Source organism: Somniosus microcephalus, chromosome 8 (assembly GCF_052327205.1).
Source record: "Somniosus microcephalus isolate GS21.2 chromosome 8, FLI_Smic_1.0, whole genome shotgun sequence".
Taxonomy (NCBI): Eukaryota; Metazoa; Chordata; class Chondrichthyes; order Squaliformes; family Somniosidae; genus Somniosus; species Somniosus microcephalus.
Window position 1 is genome coordinate 17,646,519 of NC_140994.1, and position 26,168 is coordinate 17,672,686.

A 26,168-nucleotide genomic window follows, 5' to 3' on the forward strand; every position below is an offset into this window, starting at 1 on the left:
TTGACTGACAGTGACATGAATCTTGTCATTCATGTGGAAATGACTTATGAAATGATACTGGGCGGCCTGCTGGTGGCGCTGTCCAGGGAGAGTATAAATACTCGGGCACGGGCCCAGCTTGCTCAGGACAATTTCTTTAACAGGAACCAGTGAAGGACACAACTAGATCTCCATGTTGAAAAACAGTTGATTAAAGCCTTGTTTAATACTTAGACCAAATGCCTAGTAGTTTTCTTACATCAGACAGCATGTGAGTTAGCCCCTGCTGGTGACTGAACCCAATACTGTCCTTATCTTTATGGCGCTCAGTTCCACACTGAACAGTGCACTTTCCAACTGACACAATTTCACGAAAAGTGTTCTAATGAACCACTGAACATATTTCTGAACAGATTCCCTATCCAGTCCCCTGATGTTCGCATTGGTTTTTGCTATTTCCTGGTCTATTGGAGCAACACCACACCCAGTCAGGTATTTGCCCACCGTGGTAGCCACGGTGGACGGCAACTTTCTGAAAGCTATTTGACGTAAGAAAACTACTAGGCACTTGGTCTAAGCGTTAAACAAAGCTTTAATCAACTGTTTTACAACATGGAGGTCTAGTTGTGTCCTTCACTAGTTCCTGTTAAGAATGTCCTGTGCAAGCTGGGCCCGTGCCCGAGTATTTATACTCTCCCTGGACAGCGCCACCCATAGGCTGCTCAGTATTATTTCATAAGTCTTTCTTTCATGAATGACTATTTTCATGTCACTATTTTCGTTCATTAATTTTTAAAACTATTTTCAAATCCCCTATTTTGATCCTGCTTAATCCTTTATTTTAAAAAAAGTTATCAGTTCCTTTAATTCTGTTTCAATTTCTCTTTTGTTCTCATTCTATTTCTCTTTTTATTCTTTCATTTCATTCCTTCCTCACTTCACTTTTTTTCCTCCTTTATTCCTTCCTCATTCCACCTCTCCGCCTTTCCCACAACAATAATGGCCGTATGAATGGCCTCCTTCTGTGCCGTAAATTTCTACGATTCTAGTGTCTTGCATTTATGTGGCGCCTTTAACATAGAAAAAAAATGTCCCAAAGTGCTTCACAGAAGCGTAATCAGACACAAATCAACATTGTGCCAAAGAAGGAGATAGTAAAAGGGGATGACTAAAAGCTTGGTCAAAGAGTTGGGTTTTAAGAAGGGTCTTAGTGGAGGAGAGAGAGACGGAGAGAAGGCACGGACACCAATGGTGGGGCGAAGGGATTTCGGGATGTGCAAGAGGCCAGAGTTGGAAGAATGCATAGATCTCGAAGGGCTGTAGGGCTGGAGAAGGTTACAGAGATAGGGAGGGGCGAGACCATGAAAGGATTTGACCATGAAGGATGAGAATTTTTAATTTGCGGCTTTGAGGGGACCGGGAGCCAATGTCGATCAGCGAGCACAGGGGTGATAGGTGTGTGGGACTTGGTGTGGGATAGGAGACGGGCAGCAGAGTTTTGTGTGAGCTGAAGTTTATGGAGGTGCGGAAGATGGGAGACCGGCCAGGAGAGCGTTGGAATGCTTGAATCGGGAGGTGACAAAGGCATGAACGAGGGCTTCGGCTGCAGACGGGCTAAAGCAGGGGCGGAGCTGGATAATATTACAGAGGTGGAAGTAGGCAGTCTCTGTGATGGAGCGGACATTTAGCTTACCATTATTCCTCCTTCACCCCACTTCTACCTCTTTTAATCCTTCATTCTTCCCTCACTCCACTCCTCTATTTTCTCCTCCAATATACTTCCCTTGTTCCTCTTCTCCTATACTCCTTCCCTCCCTCTTTCCTCACTCCACTCCTCCTTCTTTTCCTCCTATATATAGAAAGTTATAGAACTTTACGGCACAGGAGGAGGCCATTTGACCCATTGTATCTGTGCCGGCCAAAAAAGAGCTCTCCAGCCTAATCCCACTTTCCAGCGCTTGCTCCATAGCCCTTTAGGTTGCTACACTTCAGGTGCATATCCAAGTACTTTTTAAATGTGATGAGGGTTTCTGCCTCTACCACCCTTTCAGGCAGTGAGTTCCACTTTCCTTTACTCCTTCCCTCCCTCTTTCGTCGACTCCTCCCTCTCTTCCTGCTATATACTTTCCTCTTCTCCTTTACTCCATCCCTCCCTCTTTCCTTACTCCACTCCTCCACTCTTTCCCTCCTATATACTTTCTCCTTCTCCTTTCCTCCTTCCCTCCCTCCACTCTTTCCCTCCTATATACTTCCCTCTCCTCCTTTCCTCCTTCCCTCCCTCCACTCTTTCCCTCCTGTATACTTTCCTCTCCTCCTTTCCTCCTCCCCTCGCTGTTGTTTCTTTCCCCCCTGCCCTGGTTTCCACCTTTACTGCCTTGTTTTCCTTTCACCCCGCCTGGTTACAGGGTGCCACCCTGCGGATGTGACGGTCTGCCGGGGGGTGTGTTTGGCGTTCAGTGCGGGGCCAGCCAGAGGACATCGGGCATCGCTCCAGGGAGCCGAGTGAGCGGATGTGCCGCGGGCCCCTCTCCGGGACAAGGCTTGGTGTGGTCCGGTGAAACTGTCCCGCTCCTCTAGGTCACTGTGGACACCCAGGTAACCAGCTCAGTCACTCACTAGTTTACAATCTCCGCTTCTTGTTTGCATCTACCTGAATATATATTGTGCTTCCCAACAAAGCAATTTATATATTTTTCGTTTAAAATCCCTAAAAGGTACCAAAAAGTACATTTTAGTGGGTTTAGTCTATCTCTTACCTGAGTACAATCAGACTCTGTATAAATTATTTCAGGTTATTTACACTTCAGCCAAGTTGAAGAATACTATTAAGACACCTAAATGAAATGTTCAAGTTACTGTGGACTGCTGTTTGGCATTCCCCCCCCCCCCCACTTCTGAAACATCATATTTTCATATTTACGAACCTTTTGAAGTTTTAGTTTTTTTTGTTTTAAAAAGAAAATACATAAAATAGTCTTTGAGTTTCAAACCAGCCTGTCCCACCAGCGGAACAGTGCCCACTGCCCGCCCCCACCCCACATATCACTGCAAAGTGAGAGATCAGGTAATTTTGTCCTGTGAACATGCTTACAGCCATGTCATTTGTTTGAAGGGGGGGCACAATTGTTCGGAATCGCTGTTGCATACAGCACTAGTAATTCATATTTTTAGAGGGGTGGGAGAATGCTATTTCTAATAGCTGTTGTAGCCCCTGATTCTGTTTTTTCCCCTCTTACAAGTTCTACGGAGTCAAGCGAGGAATTTACACTTCAACCTTTTTATAAATCACTGGTTAGGCCTCAGCTGGAGTACTGTGTCCAATTCTGGGCACCGCACTTCAGGAAGGACGTCAAGGCCTTGGAGAGGGTTTAGCAGAGGAGATTTACTGGAATGGTACCAGGGATGAGGGAATTCAGTTATGTGGAGAGACTGGAGAAGCTGGGGTTGTTCACCTTAGAGCAGAGAAGATTAAGGGGAGATTTGATAGAGGGTGTTCAAAATCATGAAGGAGAAACTGTTTCCACTGGCGGGAGGGTTAATAACCAGAGGACACAGATTTAAGATAATTTGCAAAAGTATCAGGGGCGGGAGATGAGGATAATTTTTTTTACGCAGCGAGTTGTTGTGATCTGGAATGCGCTGCCTGAAAGGGCGGTGGAAGCAGATTCAATAGTAACTTTTAAAAGGGATTTGGATATAGACTTGAAAAGGAAAGATTTGCAGGGCTCTGGGAAAGGAGCAGAGGAGTGAGACTGATTGGATAGCTCTTTCAAAGTGTCGACACGGGTACGATGGGCCGAATGGCCTCTTTTTTGGTGCTGTATGATTCTATATAACTTTGTGATCCATTCGGTGAGGAGAGGGGCTTTTTGATGGGGCTCTGCTGGAAATACATGTGATAAGCTCCTCATGAGCAGATCATCTGCCCCAGCGACTGTGATTCCCTTCACTCCCCCAGTCGAACAGCCTACAATGCTCACTGACATGGAAAGAATATGGGGGCAAAATTCAGTATCGCCCCATTTGGGGCGCCGTTATCGGCCGTGCGCAAAGTTTAGCGCCTGGCGCTAATTATCGCCTCCGATGGCAAACTTGGCTTTTATCGCCCCTGGAGGTGATTGGAGCGCTAAATCAGGCGCTTCACACCTGTCTTAAGGCGCAAAGGCCGAGGAGCGAGGCGCTACCTCAGAGCGCTGGCGAAGCAAGGAAGGGCAAATCAAAATAAACCTGCAAAGTGCTGCTCAGTACTCAAAACTCCTTCACACAGCGTTGAATCTTTCCAGAAGTCTCTCTCTCTCTCTCTCTCTCTCTCAGACTGCGTGGTGCAAAAATGTCACCAACAAAAAAAGGCAGGAAGCGGTCGCCTTTAAATAGCGCTCCCCTAGTCCCTTTCTGACAGCATAACGCTCCCCTGTACCTGTCGTTGCTAGCGGCAGGCGGTAAGGCAGGGGGCGCCACTCAATATCCGGTCCGGGGCGCTAACGGGGCGTTGCGCACTCGATTGACGTCACGATTTGCCGGCGCAGGAGATCGTGGCGGAAGTGTTTAGCGCCGCCGCAAAATGTCTAGTTAATTTCGCGAGCGGCGCAAGCATCGCTGCGCCCGGGCACTAGTTGCTTTGCGCCCCAATTGGTGCCCTCTTAAGGCACTAACGGGAGGCGCAAGCAACTGAATTTTCCCCCCATAGATTTTACAACATTCGGCCCAACTAGTTGTGTTTAGCCCTCCACACGAGCAACTACTTCGAATCACATTTACCCACCCTATTCCCATATCCCTTCAACTACTTTTCCTTCAACAACAACAGCAACTTGTATTTATACAGCGCTAACCATATCCAATTTAATCTTTAATGTTGACATAGTTTCTGCCTTGACCACCAAGCCTGGAAGTGAATTCCACAGCCTCACAGCTCTCTCTGTGTGAAGAAGTTTCTCCTGCCCTCTGTTCGAAATCTCTTATATTTAATCTTGTATCTAGGCCCCCTCATTCTTGACCCCTGGACTACGGGAAACAGCCTGATCCTTTCATACTTTCAAACACATATCATATCGCCCCATAATCTGGGTTGTTCTGATGAAAAAAGAGCCAATTTCTCAAGACTTTCTTTATATTTATATTTCCTTATACCAAGCAGCATCCCAGAGGGTATTTGTGGTACCCTCAATATCCTTCCGATAGTGTGAAAAGAAAGACTTGCATTTCTATAGCGCCTTTCACGACCACCAGGCGTCCCAAAGCACTTTACAGCCAATGAAGTACTTTTTGAAGTGTCGTCACTGTTGTAATGTAGGAAACGCGGCAGCAAGCTCCCACGAACAGCAATGTGATAATGACCAGATAATTTGTTTGAGCAAAGTTGATTGAGGGATAAATATTGGCCAAGACACCAGGGATAACTCCCCTGCTCTTCTGCGAAATAGTGCTGCGGGATCTTTTACGTCCACCCGAGAGAGCAGACAGGGCCTCGGTTTAACGTCTCATCCGAAAGATGGCACCTCCGACAGTGCAGCACTCCCTCAGCACCGCACTGGGAGTGTCAGCCTAGATTTTTGTGCTCAAGTCTCTGGACTGGGACGTGAACCCACAACTTTTCCAAAGAAGAGCATTGAGTTCGCCCAGTGTATTGTCCAATGTTCTTCGCTCTATCAACACCACCATAGCAAGATTAACTTGTCACTCATCTCATTGCTTTTTGTGGAGACATTGTGGTATACAAATTAGCTGCCGTGTTTGTCTACATAGCAACAGTGACTGCACTTGAAAAGTAATTATCCGTGCAGCACTTTGGGACTTCCCAAGGATGTGAAAGGTATATACAGTAAATGCAAGGTCGCTGTGTCTTTAAAATCAAAATGTCGTGAAGCTCAATTGTAAAAGGAAATTTGCTCTTTCCCCCCAATTTTTTTTGCCTTCTGCACCAAATCCTACTGGTCAGACCTCACAGTGTCAGTAAATGTGAGGTGATGCATTTTGCTTATAAAGTGTAACAGCAGTAATTACACTCTTAATGGAGGTAGGCTCGCTGCTGTGAAGGAGCAGTGGAATTTGGGGTCCATTCAAGGCAGCACACCGAGTTGATCAGTCTGTAAAAAAAAAAGCTGACTGAATCACACGAGGCCCCGTCTGCTCTCTCAGGTGGACGTAAAAGATCCCACGGCACTATTTCGCAGAAGAGCAGAGGAGTTATCCCTGGTGTCTTGGCCAATATTTATCCCTTGTTTTATCACACAAGGTATAGAATGTAGAAGCCAAGAGGCAATGATGAGCGGTCTTAAAAACCTTAGTAAGACTTTGGTTATAGTACTGTGCGTAGGATTGGGCTCCACATTGTCAGTTGTGGCCCAGTGGGTAGCACCCTCGCCTCTGAGTCAGAGTGGTTGCAGGTTCTAAGTCCCACTCCAGAGACTTGAGCATAAAAATCTAGGCTGACACTCCAGTGCAGTGCTAAGGGAGTGCTGCACTGTCAGAGGTGCCGTCATTCAGATGAGACGTTAAACCATTCGATAAATTAATGGGTAAAGTTGCTTGAGATGGTATTTGTAACATTTATGCATTTGTACAAACGATCTGTGTCTCCTGTTTTAATGCATTGATTACCCATTTAAGGAAAACGGGTTACCAAATGCATTAAAATAGCGCACAGGCGAATTTTATACAAATGCGTTCGTTACGAATACTGTTGAGTAAAATTTGCTATTCACTTGGCTTTAAGAAAATGTAAAGGTGGGAAAAATGTGTTTTCTTCTTTTCACAGCGAGCGGAAGGTTGCAGCCAACATCGCAAAATGTCAGCATAGACAAGCCCAACAGCAGCAGAGACCCTCAGCCCCTAAACCCATGCAGTGAACTGTTAGACCGGCGCAGTGACGGAGCAAACATGTACCCAGCTGCCGGGCCCTACGGAGCCCTGGCGCCCAGGAGATTCACGGCCCCCGCAGAAGCCTTTTCGCTGCCCCCCATTCAGATGCATAATTTTTCCAGCAGGCCCTTGACCCTCGTCATGACGGATGTGGACAATGACCCCGAAGGAACCGGGAAACATACCGAGTACCACCATTTCTATGGGACCCCCTATTTCTATCCGTACTGGTACTCACCGCCTGCCAACCCGGCGCCGTACATGTACCCACCGTACTACCCGTGCAGCAGTTACTTCCCACAACAGCATGCACTCAGCACGGGTGGCTGGCCTGAGGGCTTCGCCGTGAAGGGAGAGTTGCACTGGGGTAAGATGGAGCGCGTGTTCGGACCCAAGCGGGAACTGCCCGACTTTGTCCATGACGAGCTGAGGCGCGTCTACGGCACGTACCCCAGAACCACCGTCACCGTGACCTACCAGAACGGGGAGTACCTGGTGAAGGGAGACCCCAAAGTTGGCGAGCAGAAATACAAGGTGGAAAAGAAGGTCACCAGGAAGCCGCCGAGCCCCAGCGACGACAGCGAGGGGGACAGCATCAGCGAAGTGGTGGAGAAACGCGGCAGGAAGTCGAAACGCTAGCCTGCTGAGTGTTTCCATAATTTCACAAGGACGATGTGTAAAGCAATGAATGCTATTACTGCATGAGTGAGAGGTTTTATTACATTCAAAGTGTTGAGCTAACACCGCATTGCAATACAGTGAATAATAATGAAGCCATAATGGGCGGCCAAAGGTGAACCATGGGTGCGCTTGAGATCCCAAGTTAGCTCGGGCTTATCAAGTATAGGTGTGGCTACACTGCCTGTTTGTGTACGAACACCAAAGCAACCATATCAGCAATTCACCTCCTGCAAAACTGCTGTTTTATGTCATTCATGTATTAAGTATATATTAATCCCCGAGTTGATAAAACTCTACCAGCCCAGTTCATTGAAATCAGGAGGTAACACTGTCACAGTCATGGTAACGCTGGCTACTCTTACTTCCTTCAGAAGACGGTCTTTTTAAAAACCCGATATTTCAAGAATGCCTGAAATAAAAAAAACAGAAAATGCTGGGAAATCGCTCAGCAGGTCAGGCAGCATCTGTGGAGAGAGAGAAACAGAGTTAACGTTTCAGCTCGATGACCTTTTGACAGAACTTTCTCTCAGGCATGTGTAGGGGGTTTCTCTTGCTTGCTCTGGTCTCCTGCCAGGCTTCTTGCAATAATTACCCGTGAGTGGTTCGACCCACTCGCCCCTACGGTTCTAGACCTTGGACTTAGGTGCAGGGAGCTGTAGTGCAGAAAAACTCAATAGACCAGGTTGAATAGCACAAAATGGATGCCTTTATTGAACAGTTTGCAGCATTATAAAATACATGTCATAAGCACAGATTAAAGCAACTACAAGCATGCACACATCTATAAACTTAACTCTATAGAAATGGGGAACACACGGCACATCGTGAAAGGGGTAACACATTACAATTACCCTTAACCCCCTCCCCTAAACCTAACTAAGTTTCGATTTGAGGGACTCGGGATTATGCTCACCACTTTAAGAATTGCGAAAAAAAGGCTTTGCAGCCTTTCGACACAGCTTTCCGTCGTCACGTGGGTTTGGAAGCTTCTGGCGCAGCTTGTTTTCCTCTTGGTTCTCCTGCGATGGAGGCAGCCGATACAGCCTTGGTGAGCGCGCGCCACGGATGGATCCGTTACTGATGTGATTTTTAAGAACTGGATGCACACTCCGGGACCTGAGTGTCTTCTTCTCCGGCCTGGGTCGTCGATGATCTCCCGACAAAAGTACCCGGGCCTCCCTCGTCGTCTTCCCGTCGTGGCCGGGCCTTGCCTGGCCGAACCTCCCAAAGTCGCGGAACACACGGCTGAACACCCCGCTGGACACTGTTTACCGAACCATGAACCGAACACGTTCCGAACCGAAGTTCTGAACCGAAGTTCCGAACCGAAGTCTCCGAACCGAAGCGAGAGTTCCGATGGACTTTACTCAATCCACAGTTATACTTTTTGGAACATTCTTATCTCCCGCCAAATCATAGTCCTGTCTTTGTAATAATTTTGGCGGGCAGAACTCTCTGCAGGGGTGTTTTGTCTTCATAACGGGAGTCGGTGATAGCTGAACTGGCCTTCCTGGGCTGATAATGTCTTTGCTTTGTTTCCGTAACTTGGTTTGTATATTGATCGGTCTGGAGATTGCCGTGGATGGCTGTTAAACGGCTTCTCTTTGTACAGTGTAATGGGTTAAAGCGTTCGTTCAATTGTCCGCCCATTTCTTGATGGGTCTCATCCTGCCACCCAAATCTGTCCTGTACTTATAATCTAATCAATATGTATACTCAGTTCCATGAGTTTCGGCTTCCCGAAACTGGTTTTCGCGGGCTTTTAATGCCCTCAATCCACAAGTCTGTCTGGCTTGCAGTATCAGAAATTCAAATGGTCCCAGAAGCTGGTCACGAGGTCTGGCGGCCATTTTGTGTGCCCTTTTCTCAAAGGTTTCTCTGTATAAGCTTCTTTTGGTCAATAAAGCTGTTTTATTAACCCTATTTTCCCACGTGATTATTTAATGAAAATTTCGCGAATCTTACACATGTGACTCAACGCCCTTGCAGGCAGTTGATTTTTGCCAGTATCAATTATGGAACCCGTCCGCCACAGACTCTCAGTATTGAGCTCTGGAAACTCACAATGTCATTGCTATAACCAATCCAATTTTCAAAATCGACTGATTTATTTCTCATCATAAAAGTCTAAAATCTATAGAACAATTCTAGGTAACATTTAACTTGAAAACATATCTTCCTAATGTGATGTGATGTGTCAACCGAGACTCAATGGGTAGCGCTCTCACCTCTGAGTCAGAAGGTTGTGGGTTCATAGCCCCACTCCAGGGACTTGAGCACATAATCCAGGCTGACACTCCCAGTGCCAGTACTGAGGGAATGCTACACTGTCGGAGGTGCCGTCTTTCGGATGAGACGTTAAACCGAGGCCCCGTCTGCTCTCTCAGGTGGATGTAAAAGATCCCATGGCACTATTTCAAAGAAGAGCAGGGGTGTTATCCCCGGTGTCCAGGCCAATATTTATCCCTCAATTAACATTAAAAAAATATTATCTGGTCATTATCACATTGCCGTTTGTGGGAGCTTGCTGTGCGCAAATTGGCTGCAGCGTTTCCCACATTACAACAGTGACTCCACTTCAAAAATACTTCATTGGCTGTAATTACGACAACCTGAGATTGCGAAAGGCTCTATATAAATAAAAGTCTTAAAAAATATATTTTAAATAGTTAAAAGAGAAAAAGAAAGAAAGACTTGCATTTCTATAGTGCCTTTCACGACCACCGGACATCTCAAAGCGCTTTACAGCCAATGAAGTACTATTTGAAGTGGAGTCACTTCACTATCCGCTCCCTAAAAATGACAGCCAGGGATAATTTGGTTATCAAAAAAGTGATCTGATTTATTTTTGTTCCAAGTTAAAGATCTGAAAGGAGAGGGAGGTGGAGGCCACAGCACTGGATTTTATTACTGCAAAAAAGAAATTATGATAACTTCTCGTTTTTTCCCCCCCTCGTGTTTATAAGGATCAGTGGTGGTTGGGGCGTCCATAATTGATACTGGCAAAATTAGAAGAGTGGAACAGAATGCATTTTGTCTCAATGGTTGAGAGCAGAGGGTACAAGCAAAATGTTATTGACGTAAGAAAACTACTAGGCACTTGGTCTAAGCGTTAAACAAAGCTTTAATCAACTGTTTTACAACATGGAGATCTAGTTGTGTCCTTCACTAGTTCCTGTTAAAGAATGTCCTGAGCAAGCTGGGCCCATGCCCGAGTATTTATACTCTCCCTGGACAGTGCCACCAGCAGGCCGCCCAGTATTATTTCATAAGTCATTTCCACATGATTGGCTGATTCACATCAGTTATTATACCTGTATGTCACTGGGCAGCCATTATACACCACCCAAAATGAGCCACTTCATCAGGAAGAGACAGGGGTGAATAATACTTTCAAATCAAAGTCCTTTTATTGTTCCAACATTAGGCTTAATAATGTATATTTGCTATTGTATATGGTTCAGCAAGTTCCATGGAGTAGCTGAGCTGTGGAGCAGCGAGGCTAGTTCTTGGCCATAGAGACTTGAAAGGTTGCAGGTTCGATCCTAGGCCTGTCCTAAATTAGCTGATCGCAACTAGGGTTGTGGTAGGGGGCATGAAAATCGGCCTCAGCACCCCTGAGCTGGAAAGGAGAAATTGGCTACAGCGCCTGCTCTTGATCACTATCCAGTGTCGCCTATGTTGGCCGGGGTGCACGTGTAGATATTGAGCGAGGCCTATGACCAAATCGCCTGCCCTCATTGCTGAGGCTCACAGGAAATAATCTGCACAAGGTAGCAGAAGGCAACTCGCCCCTGTAGAAATGTACCCCAACAAACAAGGAGACAATGTGTTGAGGAGACGAGGGAATGTTAATGGAGCAATATGGCTCAGGGGGATAGAATGACATTATGGAGCTGCTTTTCCTGATCTCCTCCCCGTGCCCCCCACCCCCCCCATATCCAGATGCAGGACAGGTCTCTGTGCTGCAGCTGCCTGGGCCTCAGCGTATACGAATGTGGGGGACGGAGCCATTGACACGGCCCCTGTCGCATCCCTGGAGTTGGCCCGCTCTCCGGCAAGGTCCAGGATCTGAAAATGGGGCACTAAAGTTGGCCAATGCGGCAGACCTGACAGCCTGACAGGAGAGGCAATGAGCGCTGTAACTGGGGTCTCCTGGTTACTGTCCCGACGTCCTTAAACGCGAGAGAAGGCAGGACTGCTGCCTGCCCTTCTCTGGCCCAGTAGAGGGGTCTCTACCAGTGTTCCCGCTAAGGTGTGTGCGCGCGCGCGGCCACGCAGTAATCTTAAAAGTCCCGCGCAGGCTGCTCACCGGCCTTTATATTGTAAATACCGCACGGGCGCGGAAATTTAAAGGGACCGCGCATTAAAAGAAATAGGCCACAAAGAACAAACACAGCTTACAGGGAGTATTGGACCAACCCTATTTCTCTTGCCTTTAGAGCTCGGCGTCAATGATAGGAAAATTGGGCACGATGTGCTTTTCTACAGTGCTGTTGTTTAAAACCCTTTCCAATGGACTTCTCCACCCCGCCCCATCTCTTTCCCATCCCCCATCTCTTTCCCATCCCCCATCTCTTTCCCATTCCCCCAACTCTTTCCCATCCCCCCATCTCTTTCCCATCCCCCATCTCTTTCCCATTCCCCCATCTCTTTCCCAATCCCCCCACTCTTTCCCATCCCCCCATCTCTCCCATTTCCCCATCTCTTTCCCATCCCCCCCATCTCTTTCCCATCCCCCATCTCTTTCCCATTCCCCCAACTCTTTCCCAATCCCCCCACTCTTTCCCATTCCCCCATCTCTCCCATTCCCCATCTCTTTCCCATTCTCTCCACTCTTTCCCATTCCCCCATCTCTCCCATTCCCCATCTCTTTCCCATTCCCTCCATCTCCTTCCCATCCCCCATCTCTTTCCCATTTCCCCATCTCTTTCCCATTTCCCCATCTCTTTCCCATTTCCCCATCTCTTTCCCATTTCCCCATCTCTTTCCCATTCCACCCATATCTTTCCCATTTCCCCATCCCCCATCTCTTTCCCATCCCCCATCTCTTTCCCATCCCCCATCTCTTTCCCATTCCCCAACTCTTTCCCATCCCCCATCTCTTTCCCATTCCCCCCATCTCTTTCCCATCCGGCCTCCCCTCTTTCCCTTGATGGACTGAATGATTTGTATTTTAATTTGTTTAATGATTTAACAATATCGACAATGCATGCATTTTTAGCCTTTTGATAAAATCTTTATTTATTATGGAAATCTTAGTGACAATGGAGGAGGATATTGCAATGGCCAATCTTGCCCTCCAATCTACAGGAGTAGGACGCTCAGCTAGACTCATTACTTCATGTTATAGGTCACTGTGAACTGTGAACTTGAGTACAAAAAAACATTATTATTGGCGTAGAACCGCGGTCACAGTGTGTTTCATTGTACTCTTTCTTGAGCTATGGTCACTTCATCATGTTTGAGAATTGTAGGTTCAATCAAAACTGTGAATGAAACAATTCCTTATGAAGATTGCAGTCAAGACAAGTCTTACATGTATTAAAAATATGATTACCGTACAATCATTATTTTCATGCTTGTTCACCTTGTTAGGGAAAGTAATTTGTGTCTAAATTAAAAGTCTACCCGATAAGTCCCCTTGTGACAATCTATATTAATGATTTGGAGGAGAGGACCGAGTGTAACATATCAAAGCTTGCAGATGATACAAAGACGGGAGGGAAAGTAGTGAGTGAGGAGGCCATAAAAAACCTGCAAAGGGACATAGACAGGCTAAGTAAGTGGGCAGAGATTTGGCAGATGGAATACAATACAGGAAAGTGTGAGGTTATGCACTTTGGCAGGAAAAATCATAGAGCAAGTTATTATCTTAATGGCAAGAAACTGGAAAGTACTGAAGTACAAAGGGATCTGGGGGTCCTGGTGCACGAAACTCAAAAAGTTAGTATGCAGGTGCAGCATGTGATCAAGAAGGCCAATGGAATGTTGGCTTTTATTGCTAAGGGGATAGAATATAAAAACAGGGAGGTATTGTTGCAGTTGTACAAGGTATTGGTGAGACCGCACCTGGAATACTGCATACAGTTTTGGTGTCCATACTTAAGAAAAGACATACTTGCTCTCGAGTCAGTACAAAGAAGGTTCACTCGGTTAATCCCAGGGATGAGGGGGTGGACATATGAGGAGAGGTTGAGTAGATTGGGACTCTACTCATTGGAGTTCAGAAGAATGAGAGGCAATCTTATTGAAACATATAAGATTGTGAAGGGGTTTGATCGGGTGGATGCGGTGAGGATGTTCCCAATGATAGGTGAAACTAGAACTAGGGGGCATAATCTTAGAATAAGGGGCTGCTCTTTCAAAACTGAGATGAGGAGAAACTTCTTCACTCAGAGGGTGGTAGGTCTGTGGAATTTGCTGCCCCAGAAAGCTGTGGCAGCTACATCATTAAATAAATTTAAAACAGAAATAGACAGTTTCCTAGAAGTAAAGGGAATTAGGGGTTACGGGGAGCGGGCAGGAAATTGGACATGAGTCTAGGTTCGGAACGGTCATGGCCCTGTGGGTAGCGGAGCGGGCCCAGGGGCCGTGTAGCCTGGTTCTGCTCCTACTAGTTGTGTTCTAATTCTGTGTTAGATTTCAGGAGATGATTCTATTCCTGTTCCTGGCTGGGGTGGAGATCACCTTTTACAGAAGGTAAGTACTGTAGAAAATATAGAGACAGAGTGATCTCCTGGACGAGTTTCGATCGCCTAGATGGGTCGGAGAGGAATTTCCCAGATTTTTTCTCCCAAATTGGCCATTGGGTTTTTTATCTGGTTTTTCGCCTCTCCCGGGAGATCACATGGGTTCGGGTGGATGCAGAGTGATAGAAGATTTGAGGTTAGGATCAGATCAGCCATGATCTTATTGAATGGTGGAGCAGGCTCGAGGGGCCGATTGGCCTACTCCTGCTCCTATTTCTTATGTTTCTTATGTTTCTTATGTGACGAATTCCTCTGAAGGGGTGAGTTTGTGACCGTTTTGGTTCATGGTTCTTCATGCTTGCTTGCATCTGACAGGTGTCAGCAGTGGCTCTCTTGCCTCCGAGTCATAAGATTTTGGGTTAGTAATTGTGACCTTTTTCCTCCCACTCTTCCCACTTTGACTTTGCGCTTATTAAGATTTAGCTCTCGTGTTCCCTAAAGCTTAACTTCGAAAAGAAAAAGGAAAGACTTGCATTTATATAGCGCCTTTCATGACCTCGGGGTGTCCCAAAGCGCTTTACTGCCGATGAAATACTTTTTGAAGTGTTGTCACTGCTGTAATGTGGGAAACCCGGCAGCCAATTTGCGCACAGCAAGCTCCCACAAACAGCAATGTGATCATGACCAGGTCATTTTATTTTTAGCAATGTTAGTTGAGGGATAAATATTGGCCAGGGCACCGGGGAGAACTCCCCTTCCCTTCTTCGAAGTAGTGCCATGGGATCTTTTACGCCCACCTGAGAGAGCAGACGGGGCCTCGGTTTAACGTCTCATCCGAAAGACGGCACCTCCGACAGTGCAGCACTCCCTCGGCACTGCACTGGAGCGTCAGCCTGGATTTTGTGCTCAAGTCCCTGGAGTGGGACCTGAACCCACAACGTTCTGACTCAAAGGCGAGAGAGAGAGTGCTGCCCACTGAGCCACAGCTAATAACTAATGTATTGGAACAACTGTTCTGAGTTTTCTGTTTTTATTTCATATTTCCTGTGTTTGTAGTTTTTTAAAATTCATCTTTGAGATTGAACATTCCTGACTTCTCTATATGGTGATCTATCTCAGTCTCTATATGGTGATCTATCCTCAGTCTCTATATGGTGATCTATCCTCAGTCTCTATATGGTGATCTATCTCAGTCTCTATATGGTGAGCGTTCCTCAGTCTCTATATGGTGATCTATCCTCAGTCTCTATATGGTGATCTATCCTCAGTCTCTATATGGTGATCTATCCTCAGTCTCTATATGGTGATCTATCCTCAGTCTCTATATGGTGATCTATCCTCAGTCTCTATATGGTGATCTATCCTCAGTCTCTATATGGTGATCTATCCTCAGTCTCTATATGGTGAGCGTTCCTCAGTCTCTATATGGTGATCTATCCTCAGTCTCTATATGGTGATCTATCTCAGTCTCTATATGGTGATCTATCCTCAGTCTCTATATGGTGATCTATCCTCAGTCTCTATATGGTGAGCGTTCCTCAGTCTCTATATGGTGATCTATCCTCAGTCTCTATATGGTGATCTATCTCAGTCTCTATATGGTGATCTATCCTCAGTCTCTATATGGTGATCATTCCTCAGTCTCTATATGGTGATCTATCCTCAGTCTCTATATGGTGACCTATCCTCAGTCTCTATATGGTGAGCGTTCCTCAGTCTCTATATGGTGATCTATCCTCAGTCTCTATATGGTGAGCGTTCCTCAGTCTCTATATGGTGATCTATCCTCAGTCTCTATATGGTGATCTATCCTCGGTCTCTATATGGTGATCTATCCTCAGTCTCTATATGGTGAGCGTTCCTCAGTCTCTATATGGTGAGCGTTCCTCAGTCTCTATATGGTGATCTATCCTCAGTCTCTATATGGTGATCTATCCTCAGTCTCTATATGGTGATCTATCCTCAGTCTCTATATGGTGATCTATCCTCAGTCTCTATATGGTGATCTATCCTCAGTCTCTATATGGTGATCTATCCTCAGTCTCTATATGGTGATCTATCCTCAGTCTCTATATGGTGATCTATCCTCAGTCTCTATATGGTGATCTATCCTCAGTCTCTATATGGTGATCTCTCAGTCTCTATATGGTGAGCGTTCCTCAGTCTCTATATGGTGATCTATCCTCAGTCTCTATATGGTGAGCGTTCCTCAGTCTCTATATGGTGATCTATCCTCAGTCTCTATATGGTGATCTATCCTCAGTCTCTATATGGTGATCTATCCTCAGTCTCTATATGGTGATCTATCTCAGTCTCTATATGGTGAGCGTTCCTCAGTCTCTATATGGTGATCTATCCTCAGTCTCTATATGGTGATCTATCCTCAGTCTCTATATGGTGATCTATCTCAGTCTCTATATGGTGATCTATCCTCAGTCTCTATATGGTGAGCGTTTCACAGTTTCTATATGGTGATCTATCTCAGTCTCTATATGGTGAGCATTCCTCAGTCTCTATATGGTGATCTATCCTCAGTCTCTATATGGTGATCTATCCTCAGTCTCTATATGGTGATCTATTTAAAGCTGGATCAATGTACTGATGCCCCCTCCAGATAGTCTCACACCTCTTGCCAAAATTCAATGCCCTGTCTGTTTGGCGAGATCACTCCGCAGTTTTACTGCAGATTTTGTGCTGATGCAACATAAAGCCGGGTCACATCCGTGCCTGGACTGCAACACAACTAGGCCATAAATGACATTACTCAGGAATCTTAAAGGGGAAGATCTAGACATGGAGCAGACAGAAAATAACCGAGGAGCCAACAAGACCACTTCCATAAACTTCAACCCACCAAATGAAGCAACAGTGTGGAAATAATTCATCCTGAAGGAACTCATTCAATCAGAGTAAGGCTAACAGATAGACAGAGAGATAGATAAATCAATCAGTATATGGGTAAATCAATCGATAGGAAGGTAGATCAATCAACGAGAAGGTAGGTATCGTCAGTCGACAATCGTCAGAGCTCCTATAACTGTCCTCCACACCTCTTTCTAAGAACATAAGAACATAAGAAATAGGAGCAGGAGTCAGCCATTTGCCCTTCGAGCCTGCTCCGCCATTCAATGAGATCATGGCTGATCTTCTACCTCATCGGCACTTTCCTGCACTGTCCCCATATCCCTTGATTCCCTTAATATTCAAAATTCTATCGATCTCTGTCTTGAATATTCATCATGTCTGATGGTAATTCTTCTTCAGGCTGGGCGCCTGAACCCTGGTGTTGTGTTTCAGACACCAGCTAGACTGAAGAAGCTGGGTTTGTTCTCCTTAGAGCAGAGAAGGTTGAGAGGAGATTTGATAGAGGTGTTCAAAATCATGATGGGCCTAGACAGAGTAGATAGAGAGAAACTGTTCCCATTGGCGGAAGGGTCGAGAACCAGAGGACACAGATTTAAGGTGATTGGCAGAAGAACCAAAGGCGACATGAGGAAAACTTTTTTTTGCAGCGAGTGGTTGGGATCTGGAATTCACTGCCTGAAAGGGTGATGGAGGCAGATTCAATCGTAGCTTTCAAAAGGGAATTGGATAAGTACCTGAAGGAAATAAAACTGCAGGGCTATGAGGAAAGGGCGGGGGAGTGGGACTAGCTGAAGTGCTCTCACAGAGAGCCGGCACGGGCTCGACAGGCCGAATGGCCTCCTTCTGTGCTGTAACCATTCTATGATTCTATCCATGGTTGCTCTTTCATTGGCTTGTGTACATTCCTATCTACCCATTCGTAGCCAGAGAATCACCTGCAATGGCTTCTCTTCCCTCGGTTACCTCGGCTTCCTATTTCTCAGCTACATGTTGCCCCTCGACAACATCATCCAAAAACATGTCAGGTTCCACATGTACGCTGACGACACCCAGCTTTACCTCACCACCACCTCTATCGACCCCTCCGATGCCTCTGATTTGTCACGCTGCTTGTCCCACATTCAGTATATGAAATTTCCTCCAATTAAATATTGGGACGCCATTGTCTTCGGTCCCTGCCACAAACTCCGTTCCCTAGCCACTGACTCCATCCTTCTCCCTAGCATCTGTCTGAGGCTGAACCAGACCGTTCTCAACTTTGGCGTCCTATCTGATCCTCAGCTGAACTTCCGACCCCATACCCTCTCCATCACCAAGACCGCCTACTTCCACCTCAGTAACATCGCCCGTCTCCTCCCCCGTCTCAGCTCATCTGTCGCTGAATCCCTCATCCATGCCTTTGTTACCTCTAGACACGACTACTCCATTGCTCGCTTGGACGGCCTCCCAACTTCCACCCTCCGTAAACTTGAGCTCCTCCAAAACTCTGCTGCCCCGTGTCCGAACTCGCATCAAGTCCCGTTCACCCATCTTCTTCTTCTTAGGCAGTCCCTCGGAACCGAGGATGACTTGCTTCCACACTAAAAATGAGTTCTCAGGTGACCGATGAGTCCAATGCGGGACCTACAGTCTCTGTCACAGGTGGGGCAGACGGTGGTTGAAGGGGCGGGTGTGGGTGGGGTGCTTGGGTTGACGTGCGCTCCTTCCGCTGTTTGCGCTTGCTCCCGGTGAAGAGACTCGAGGTGTTCGGCACCTTCCCGGATGCTTCTCCTCCACTTTGTGCAGTCTTGGGCCAGGGATTCTCTGGCCATCACCCATCACCTCTGTGCTCGCTGACCTACATGGGCTCCCAGTCCAGCGACACGTCAACTTTAAAATTCTCTTCCTTGTGTTGAAATCCCTCCACGGCCTCGCCCCTCCCTATCTCTGTAACCTCCTTCAGCCTCACAACCCTCCGAGATGTCCGCGCTCCTCCAATTCTGGCCTCTTGAGCATCCCTGATTTTAATCACACCACCATTGGCGGCCGTGCCTTCAGCTGCCTAGGCCCTAAACCCTGGAATTCCCTCCCTAAACCTCTCTACCTCTCTCTCCTCCTTTAAGACGCTCCTTAAAATCTACCAAGCTTTTTGGTCATCTGCCCTAATATCGCCTTCTGTGGCTCAGTGTCAAATTCTGTTTGATAATCGCTCCTGTGAAGAGCCTTGGACATTTTACGACGGTAAAGGTGCTGTGAAGCTTTTGACCAGCACCTCGGTGCAGCAGCAGCGCTCTCTAGTGGCAAACATAAACCTTGCTCGAGCAAGTTGAGCACTGAACTCACCAGCAGGGGGTTCCTCGTCTCCCAGCCACTTGTAAATCACTGTGCCTGTAGTCTGCAGCTCTGCTGGTACAGAATCAGCTCTGCAATAGGAAAGGGTAGGATTGCACAGCTCTGCAAACCCAGGCTACTGAATGGTGCACTTCTTAAAACAGGAGTGTCCACATAAGGAGGGTATAAAATCATCTTGCGGCTGCACAACTGATCTTCAGTTTCAGACTGGATTAAAGTCAGGGGCAATAATAATTTTTTATTAAAGTTAGGGGCAGGTTTTTTTAATTGTGGGTGCTTCCAAGGATTGAAATCGTACTGTGCAACATCAGTAGCAAATATTAGTTAATGGGTTCCTATAAGACTCTTCAATAAGAACAGAAAATGCTGGAGAAACTCAGCAGGTCAGGCAGCATCTGTGGAGAGAGAAACAGAGTTAACGTTCCAGGTCGATGGCCCTTCGTCAGAACTGGAAAGACTTAGAGATGTAATGGGTTTTACGCATGTGTGGGGCGGGGAAAGTGGGGGGGCGGGGGGAACAAAGTGGTCTCTGATAGGGTGGGGGGGCAGGAGTAATTAAAGGACAAAAGGAATGATGGTGCAAGGTAAAAGAGGGTGATGATGGGACAAGTAAAGAAATAAAAGATGGGTCTAGAGGGAGGGAAGCATGGAAAACCTGGCAAAGCGGAGAGAGCTGCTGTCGTGGCCCGGGATCGAGGTGGAGAAAGGTGGGTGGACCCCAAGAATGCGGACCAACCCTTGGCCGTGTACTGATAGGGGATCCCCACCCCCGGCTCATCCCCCACTCCCAGCCCCACCCCCAGCCCTCCCCCACTCCCAGCCCCTCCCTTATTCCCAGCCCCATCCCCACTCCCAGCCCCGCCCCCTCCCCAGCCCCTCCCCCTCCCCAGCCCCCCCTCCCCAGCCCCCCCTCCCCAACCCCTCCCCCACACCTAGCCCCTCCCCCACTCCCAGCCCCTCCCCCACTCCCAGCCCCTCCCTTATTCCCAGCCCCATCCCCACTCCCAGCCCCTCCCACTCCCAGCCCCTCCCCCACACCCAGCCCCTCCCCAGCCCCTCCCCCACACCCAGCCCCTCCCCCACTCCCAGCCCCCCTTATTCCCAGCCCCATCCCCACTCCCAGCCCCTCCCCCTACCCAGCCCCTCCCCCACACCCAGCCCCTCCCCTCCCCCAGCCCCTCCCCACTCCCAGCCCCTCCCCCACTCCCAGCCCCTCCCCACTCCCAGCCCCTCCTCCACTCCAGCCCCGCCCCCAGCCCCTCCTCCACTCCCAGCCCCTCCCCAGCTCATCCCCCACTCCCAGCCCCTCCCCCACTCCCAGCCCCTCCTCCACTCCCAGCCCCTCCCCCACTCCCAGCCCCTCCCCCACTCCCAAGCCCTCCCCCTCCCCCACTCCCAGTGGCTCCTCTTCAATCTGCTGTTTTAATCATGGTCTTTGAGTCTGATTCTTTATGTTAAAGATAAATAAATGTTGGTTGTTGTTGGCAACTCCTTTAACCCTACATTAAAATAGCGGAGAGAAGAATTTCAACAAATACAAAAATGTGACTTTTAAACCCGTAAACCCAGGCTGCCCACTGACTCCTCTTCACTTAGATGCCCGAGACTTTGACCCAGCAATGTGCGGGACACACTTCAGCCCTGGTAGCAGAGGGGAAAGAACATTGTGCCAGTGACTCGGCCCCTTTCGGATTTGACGTTTTTCAGATGAGACGTTAAACCGAGGCCCCGTCTGCTCTCTCAGGTGGACGTAAAAGATCCCGCGGCACTATTTTGAAGAAGAGCAGGGGAGTTCTCCCCGGTGTCCTGGGCCAATATTTATCCCTCAACCAACATCACTAAAACAGATGATCTGGTCATTATCACATTGCTGTTTGTGGGAGCTTGCTGTGCGCAAATTGGCTGCCGCGTTTCCCACATTACAACAGTGACTACACTTCAAAAAGTACTTCATTGGCTGTAAAGCGCCTTGAGACGTCTGGTGGTCGTGAAAGGCACTATATAAATGCAAGTTTTTCTTTTCTTTAACCTATGCTTTCTGTTGGGGAGATCTATTCTATGACGATGTATTTACAGATCAGCCTGAGCTGATATCAGGAGGACCTGTTCTGGGGCAAGGAGGCAGGCGACGGCACTGGAAATCCCACTATTTTTAATCTGCAAGCAAGGGGACGGCAGCGAAATCAACGCCTTCGAGACAGGAGGGAATGAGAACTGGGAAAGAAACGGACAGGTGGGAATGGAGAAGAGTGATTACATGTGTTGTACACATACATTATAAATCTGCCCAGATCGGATTCTAGATTGCATTAGCGCAGAGGCTCCCAGAACATGGGCCTCACAAACCAGCCGAGACCCCAAAATAAACTTGCCCAACTTGTTTTATTTGTGTGTGTTTTTTTCCCCCCCAAATACATTGTGGAGTTTCACTTGGAGCTGGTGTGCTCGGTCACGGCCCTTTGTCCCTTCCGACGCAGCTCTCTGGGCAGCAGTCGGCGGAGAGCGGTCTGGATCTCCCGGGAGTGGGCGGTCGAGTGCTTGTTGTAATGGGGGCCGGGCGGGAAGCCTCGCCAGCGGCGCGCTGGAAAATATCATCCGCAAAAAGTTCATGGTGCTCACGGCCTGGGAGGAGATGCCGGCGTCGGAAGAGGACCTGCTTCATCACCTGGTAGACTTTCCTTCCTCGACCTTCTCCGCTGCTTGCCGCCCTTTTGTTGCCACTTTAAAATTCTCATCCTTGTTTTCAAATCCCTCCATGGCCTCTGATGTAAGAAAACTACTAGGCATTTGGTCTAAATGTTAAACAAAGCTTTAATCAACTGTTTTACAACATGGAGGTCTAGTTGTGTCCTTCACTAGTTCCTGTTAAAGAATGTCCTGAGCAAGCTGGGCCCGTGCCCGAGTATTTATACTCTCCCTGGACAGCGCCACCAGCAGGCCGCCCAGTGTTATTTCATAAGTCATTTCCACATGAATGATAAGATTCATGTCAGCCTCGCCCCGCCCGATCTCCGCAGCCTCCTGCAGCCCCACAATCCCCCCCGAGATATCTGCGCTCCTCCAATTCTGGCCTGTGCTCATCTCCGATTTTAATCGCTCCACCATTGGCGGCCGTGCCTTCAGCTGCCTAGGGCCCTAAGCTCTGGAATTCCCTCCCTAAACCTCTCTACCTCTCTTTCCTCCTTTCAGTCACTCCTTAAAACTTACCTCTTTGACCAAGCGTTTGGTCACCTGTCCCAATATCTCCTTATGTGGCTCGGTGTCAAATTTTGTTTGGGGTGTTTTACTGCATTAAAGGTGCTATATAAATGCAAGTTGTTGTTGTTGTTATTGTCCTACTGCAAACAGTTCTGGTCTCCATGTTACACAAAGGATATCGAGGTACGGCAGAAGGTCCAAAAAAAGATTTACTAGAAATGAGAGACGAAAACAACCAGGAAAGATTGAGCAGGCTGGGGCTCTTTTCTCCAGGAGAGAGAAGGCTGAGGGGTCACCTGATAGAGGGTCTTTAAGCTTATGAAAGGGTTCGATAGGGTAGACATAGAGAAGATTTTTCCACTTGTGGGGGATTCAAAACCTAGGGGCCATAAATGTAAGAGAGTCACTAATAAATCCAATGGGGAATTCAGGAGAAACTTCTTTACCCAGAGAGTGGTTAGAATGTGGAACTCGCTACCACAGGGAGTGGTTGAGGCAAATATCGTAGATGCATTCAAGTGGAAGTTAGATAAGCACATGAGGGAGAGAGGAATAGAAGAATATTTTGATGGGGTGAGATGAAGAGGGAGGAGGCTCGTGTGGAGCATAAACACCGGCATGGACCAGTTGGGCTGAATGGCCTATTTCTGTGCTGTAAATACTATGTAATATTACCGAGCCTTCCCAGTCACCGGTCTCGGTCAATCTGGCAAGTTTCTTTTGGGGTTGCTGTCGGCTGCCGCAAGTCACTCGCGCATCGGGAGCGGGAATGCCGTAGGACAGCGAGACAAAGGCAGCCCGTGTTCTAACTCGCACCAAGTCCCGTTCGCCCATCTCCCCTGTGCTCGCTGACCTACATTGGCTCCCGGTTAAGCAACGCCTCGATTTCAAAATTCTCATCCTTGTTTTCAAATCCCTCCATGGCCTCGCCCCTCCCTATCTCTGTAATCTCCTTCAGCCCCACAACCCCCTAAGATATCTGCGCTTCTCTAGTTCTGCCCTCTTGAGCATCCCTGATTATAATCGCTCAACCTTTGGTGGCCGTGCCTTCTGTTGCCTGGGCCCTAAGCTCTGGAATTCCCTGCCTAAACCTCTCCGCCTCGCTACCTCTCTTTAAGATGCTCCTTAAAACCTATCTCTTTGACCAAGCTTTTGGTCACCTGCCCTAATTTATCCTAACGTGGCTCGGTGTCAAAAAATTTTTGTCTTAAAATACACCTGTGCAGCGCCTTGGGGCGTTTTACTACGTTAAAGGTGCTATATAAATACATGTTGTTGTTGTTGTTGCTTGTGTCCTAGTGGTGGAAGCGTCACGTCGCGCGTTAGAATGGACACTGACTGTCGGTGGGCCGTCACCAAGCTGGGGAACTGGGTCCACAGACCGAGCACTGCATGAGTCAACAGTCTATGGAACTCAGTTCTCACAGCTGAGCACCGGGGCAAAGCTTCAACAAGCGTTCAGATATCGCACGCACAAAATCACCTGTAAAAACACAGACACAAAAGTGGTGCTTTAGTTAATGGACGACAATACTTTCTAAAAAAAAGAAACTCACTTAAAGGAGTTTACCTGTGACTTTCACTGAGTAACGTTTCAGAGATAGGCTCCTTATGTGGCTTGTGACTGAACGTTTGATCTGTGCTGGGGTTACATTGGGACAAGAGTAGGCCATTCAGCCCCTCGAGCCTGTTCCGTCATTTAGTCAGATCCTGGCTGATCTGCACCTTGACTCCATTTTCCTGCCTTAGCTCCATATCCCTCCATGGCCTCGCCCCTCCCTATCTCCCTAACCTCCTCCAGCCCTGCAACCACCCCCCCCCCCACCCATGCCCCCACCCCCGCCACCCCCCGAGATATCTGCGCTCCTCCAATTCTGGCCTCTTGCGCACCCCTGATTTTCATTGTTCCATCATTGGCGGCCGTGCCTTCAGCTACCTGGGCCCTAAGCTCTGGAATTCCCTCCCTAAACCTCTCCGCCTCTCTACCTCTCACTCCTCCTTTAAGGCGCTCCTTAAAACCTTCCTCTTTGACCAACGCTTTCGGTCACCTGTACATCTCCGTATGTGGCTCGGTGTCAAGTTTTGTCTGTTAACTCTCCTGTGAAGCACCTTGGGACGTTTTACTACGTTAATAGGAACATAAGAATTAGGAGCAGGAGTAGGCCATTCGGCCCCTCGAGCCTGCCCCGCCATTCAATAAGATCATGGCTGATCTTCTACCTCATCTCCACTTTCCTGAACTATCCCCATATCCCTCGATTCCCTTAATATTCAAAAATCTATCGATCTCTGTCTTGAATATACTCAATGACTGAGCCTCCACAGCCCTCTGCGGTAGTTAAAGGCGCTGTATAAATGCAAGTTGTTGTTGGTACACCTGCCACATTTGCTCCGGTGCTCCTTAAGCATCACCATCCCCTTGCCCAAGTGCCTTTCTTCTCTTCGACAGAGTGTCGGCAGCCTATTCAACTGTGGGAGCATCACAGTCAAGCCCAGTTCGGTTCTCACCCAACACACTCACACTTACTTCCCCCAGGGGCCACTAGATAGCAATCAATCAGGAGCAGGAAGTCTGGCTGAAATTTCCCCCCACTCCTCCCCTCCCCTAAAGCAGAGGTGCTGAAGCCAATTGCAATGCTCCTGCTGGTCTAGCTGAGATCAGTAGCTCAGGACAGGCAAACCTGGGGCCTCCTAATCTAAATGGCGCAGGATTGCACCAGGTGGCATGTTTCTCCACTGAGGAGCAAGTCCTGTTGTTAGCCCCGTCCATCTCCTGACATTTCAATTACTCAGTCCTGGCACAGTATCATGCAGCTATGACATACACTTGCACCAATCAGATACTGCCCTTTCAAGAGAGCACCTACATTTCAACCAATCAGATACTGCCCTTTCAAGATAGCACCTACATTTGAACCAATCAGATACTGCCCTTTCAAGATAGCGTCTACATTTGAACCAATCAGATACTGCCCTTTCAAGATAACACCTACATTTGAACCAATCAGATACTGCCCTTTCAAGATAACACCTACATTTGAACCAATCAGATACTGCCCTTTCAAGGTAACACCTACATTTGAACCAATCAGATACTGCCCTTTCAAGATAACACCTACATTTGAACCAATCAGATACTGCCCTTTCAAGATAACACCTACATTTGAACCAATCAGATACTGCCCTTTCAAGATAACACCTACATTTGAACCAATCAGATACTGCCCTTTCAAGCTAGGACCTACATTTGAACCAATCAGATACTGCCCTTTCAAGGTAGGACCTACGTTTGAACCAATCAGATACTGCCCTTTCAAGGTAGGACCTACATTTGAACCAATCAGATACTGCCCTTTCAAGATAACACCTACATTTGAACCAATCAGATACTGCCCTTTCAAGGTAGGACCTACATTTGAACCAATCAGATACTGCCCTTTCAAGGTAGGACCTACATTTGAACCAATCAGATACTGCCCTTTCAAGGTAGGACCTACATTTGAACCAATCAGATACTGCCCTTTCAAGGTAGGACCTACATTTGAACCAATCAGATACTGC

General features: G+C 47.7%; 1 protein-coding gene across 1 annotated transcript; it reads left to right on the top strand.

The window, feature by feature from the left end:
* The first annotated feature begins 2,091 nt into the window (after positions 1 to 2,091).
* LOC147113349 (uncharacterized) lies at positions 2,092 to 9,444 on the top strand. Its single transcript, XM_085994305.1, has 2 exons — positions 2,092 to 2,574; positions 6,737 to 9,444. The coding sequence occupies exon 2, from the start codon at positions 6,859 to 6,861 to the stop codon at positions 7,477 to 7,479; it is 621 nt and encodes a 206-aa protein (XP_085850431.1). The 5' UTR covers positions 2,092 to 2,574; positions 6,737 to 6,858; the 3' UTR covers positions 7,480 to 9,444.
* Positions 9,445 to 26,168: the final 16,724 nt, after the last annotated feature.

Coding starts and splice junctions, on each gene's coding strand:
- LOC147113349 (XM_085994305.1), top strand. CDS start 6,859: ATGTACCCAGCTGCCGGGCCCTACGGAGCCCTGGCGCCCAGGAGATTC.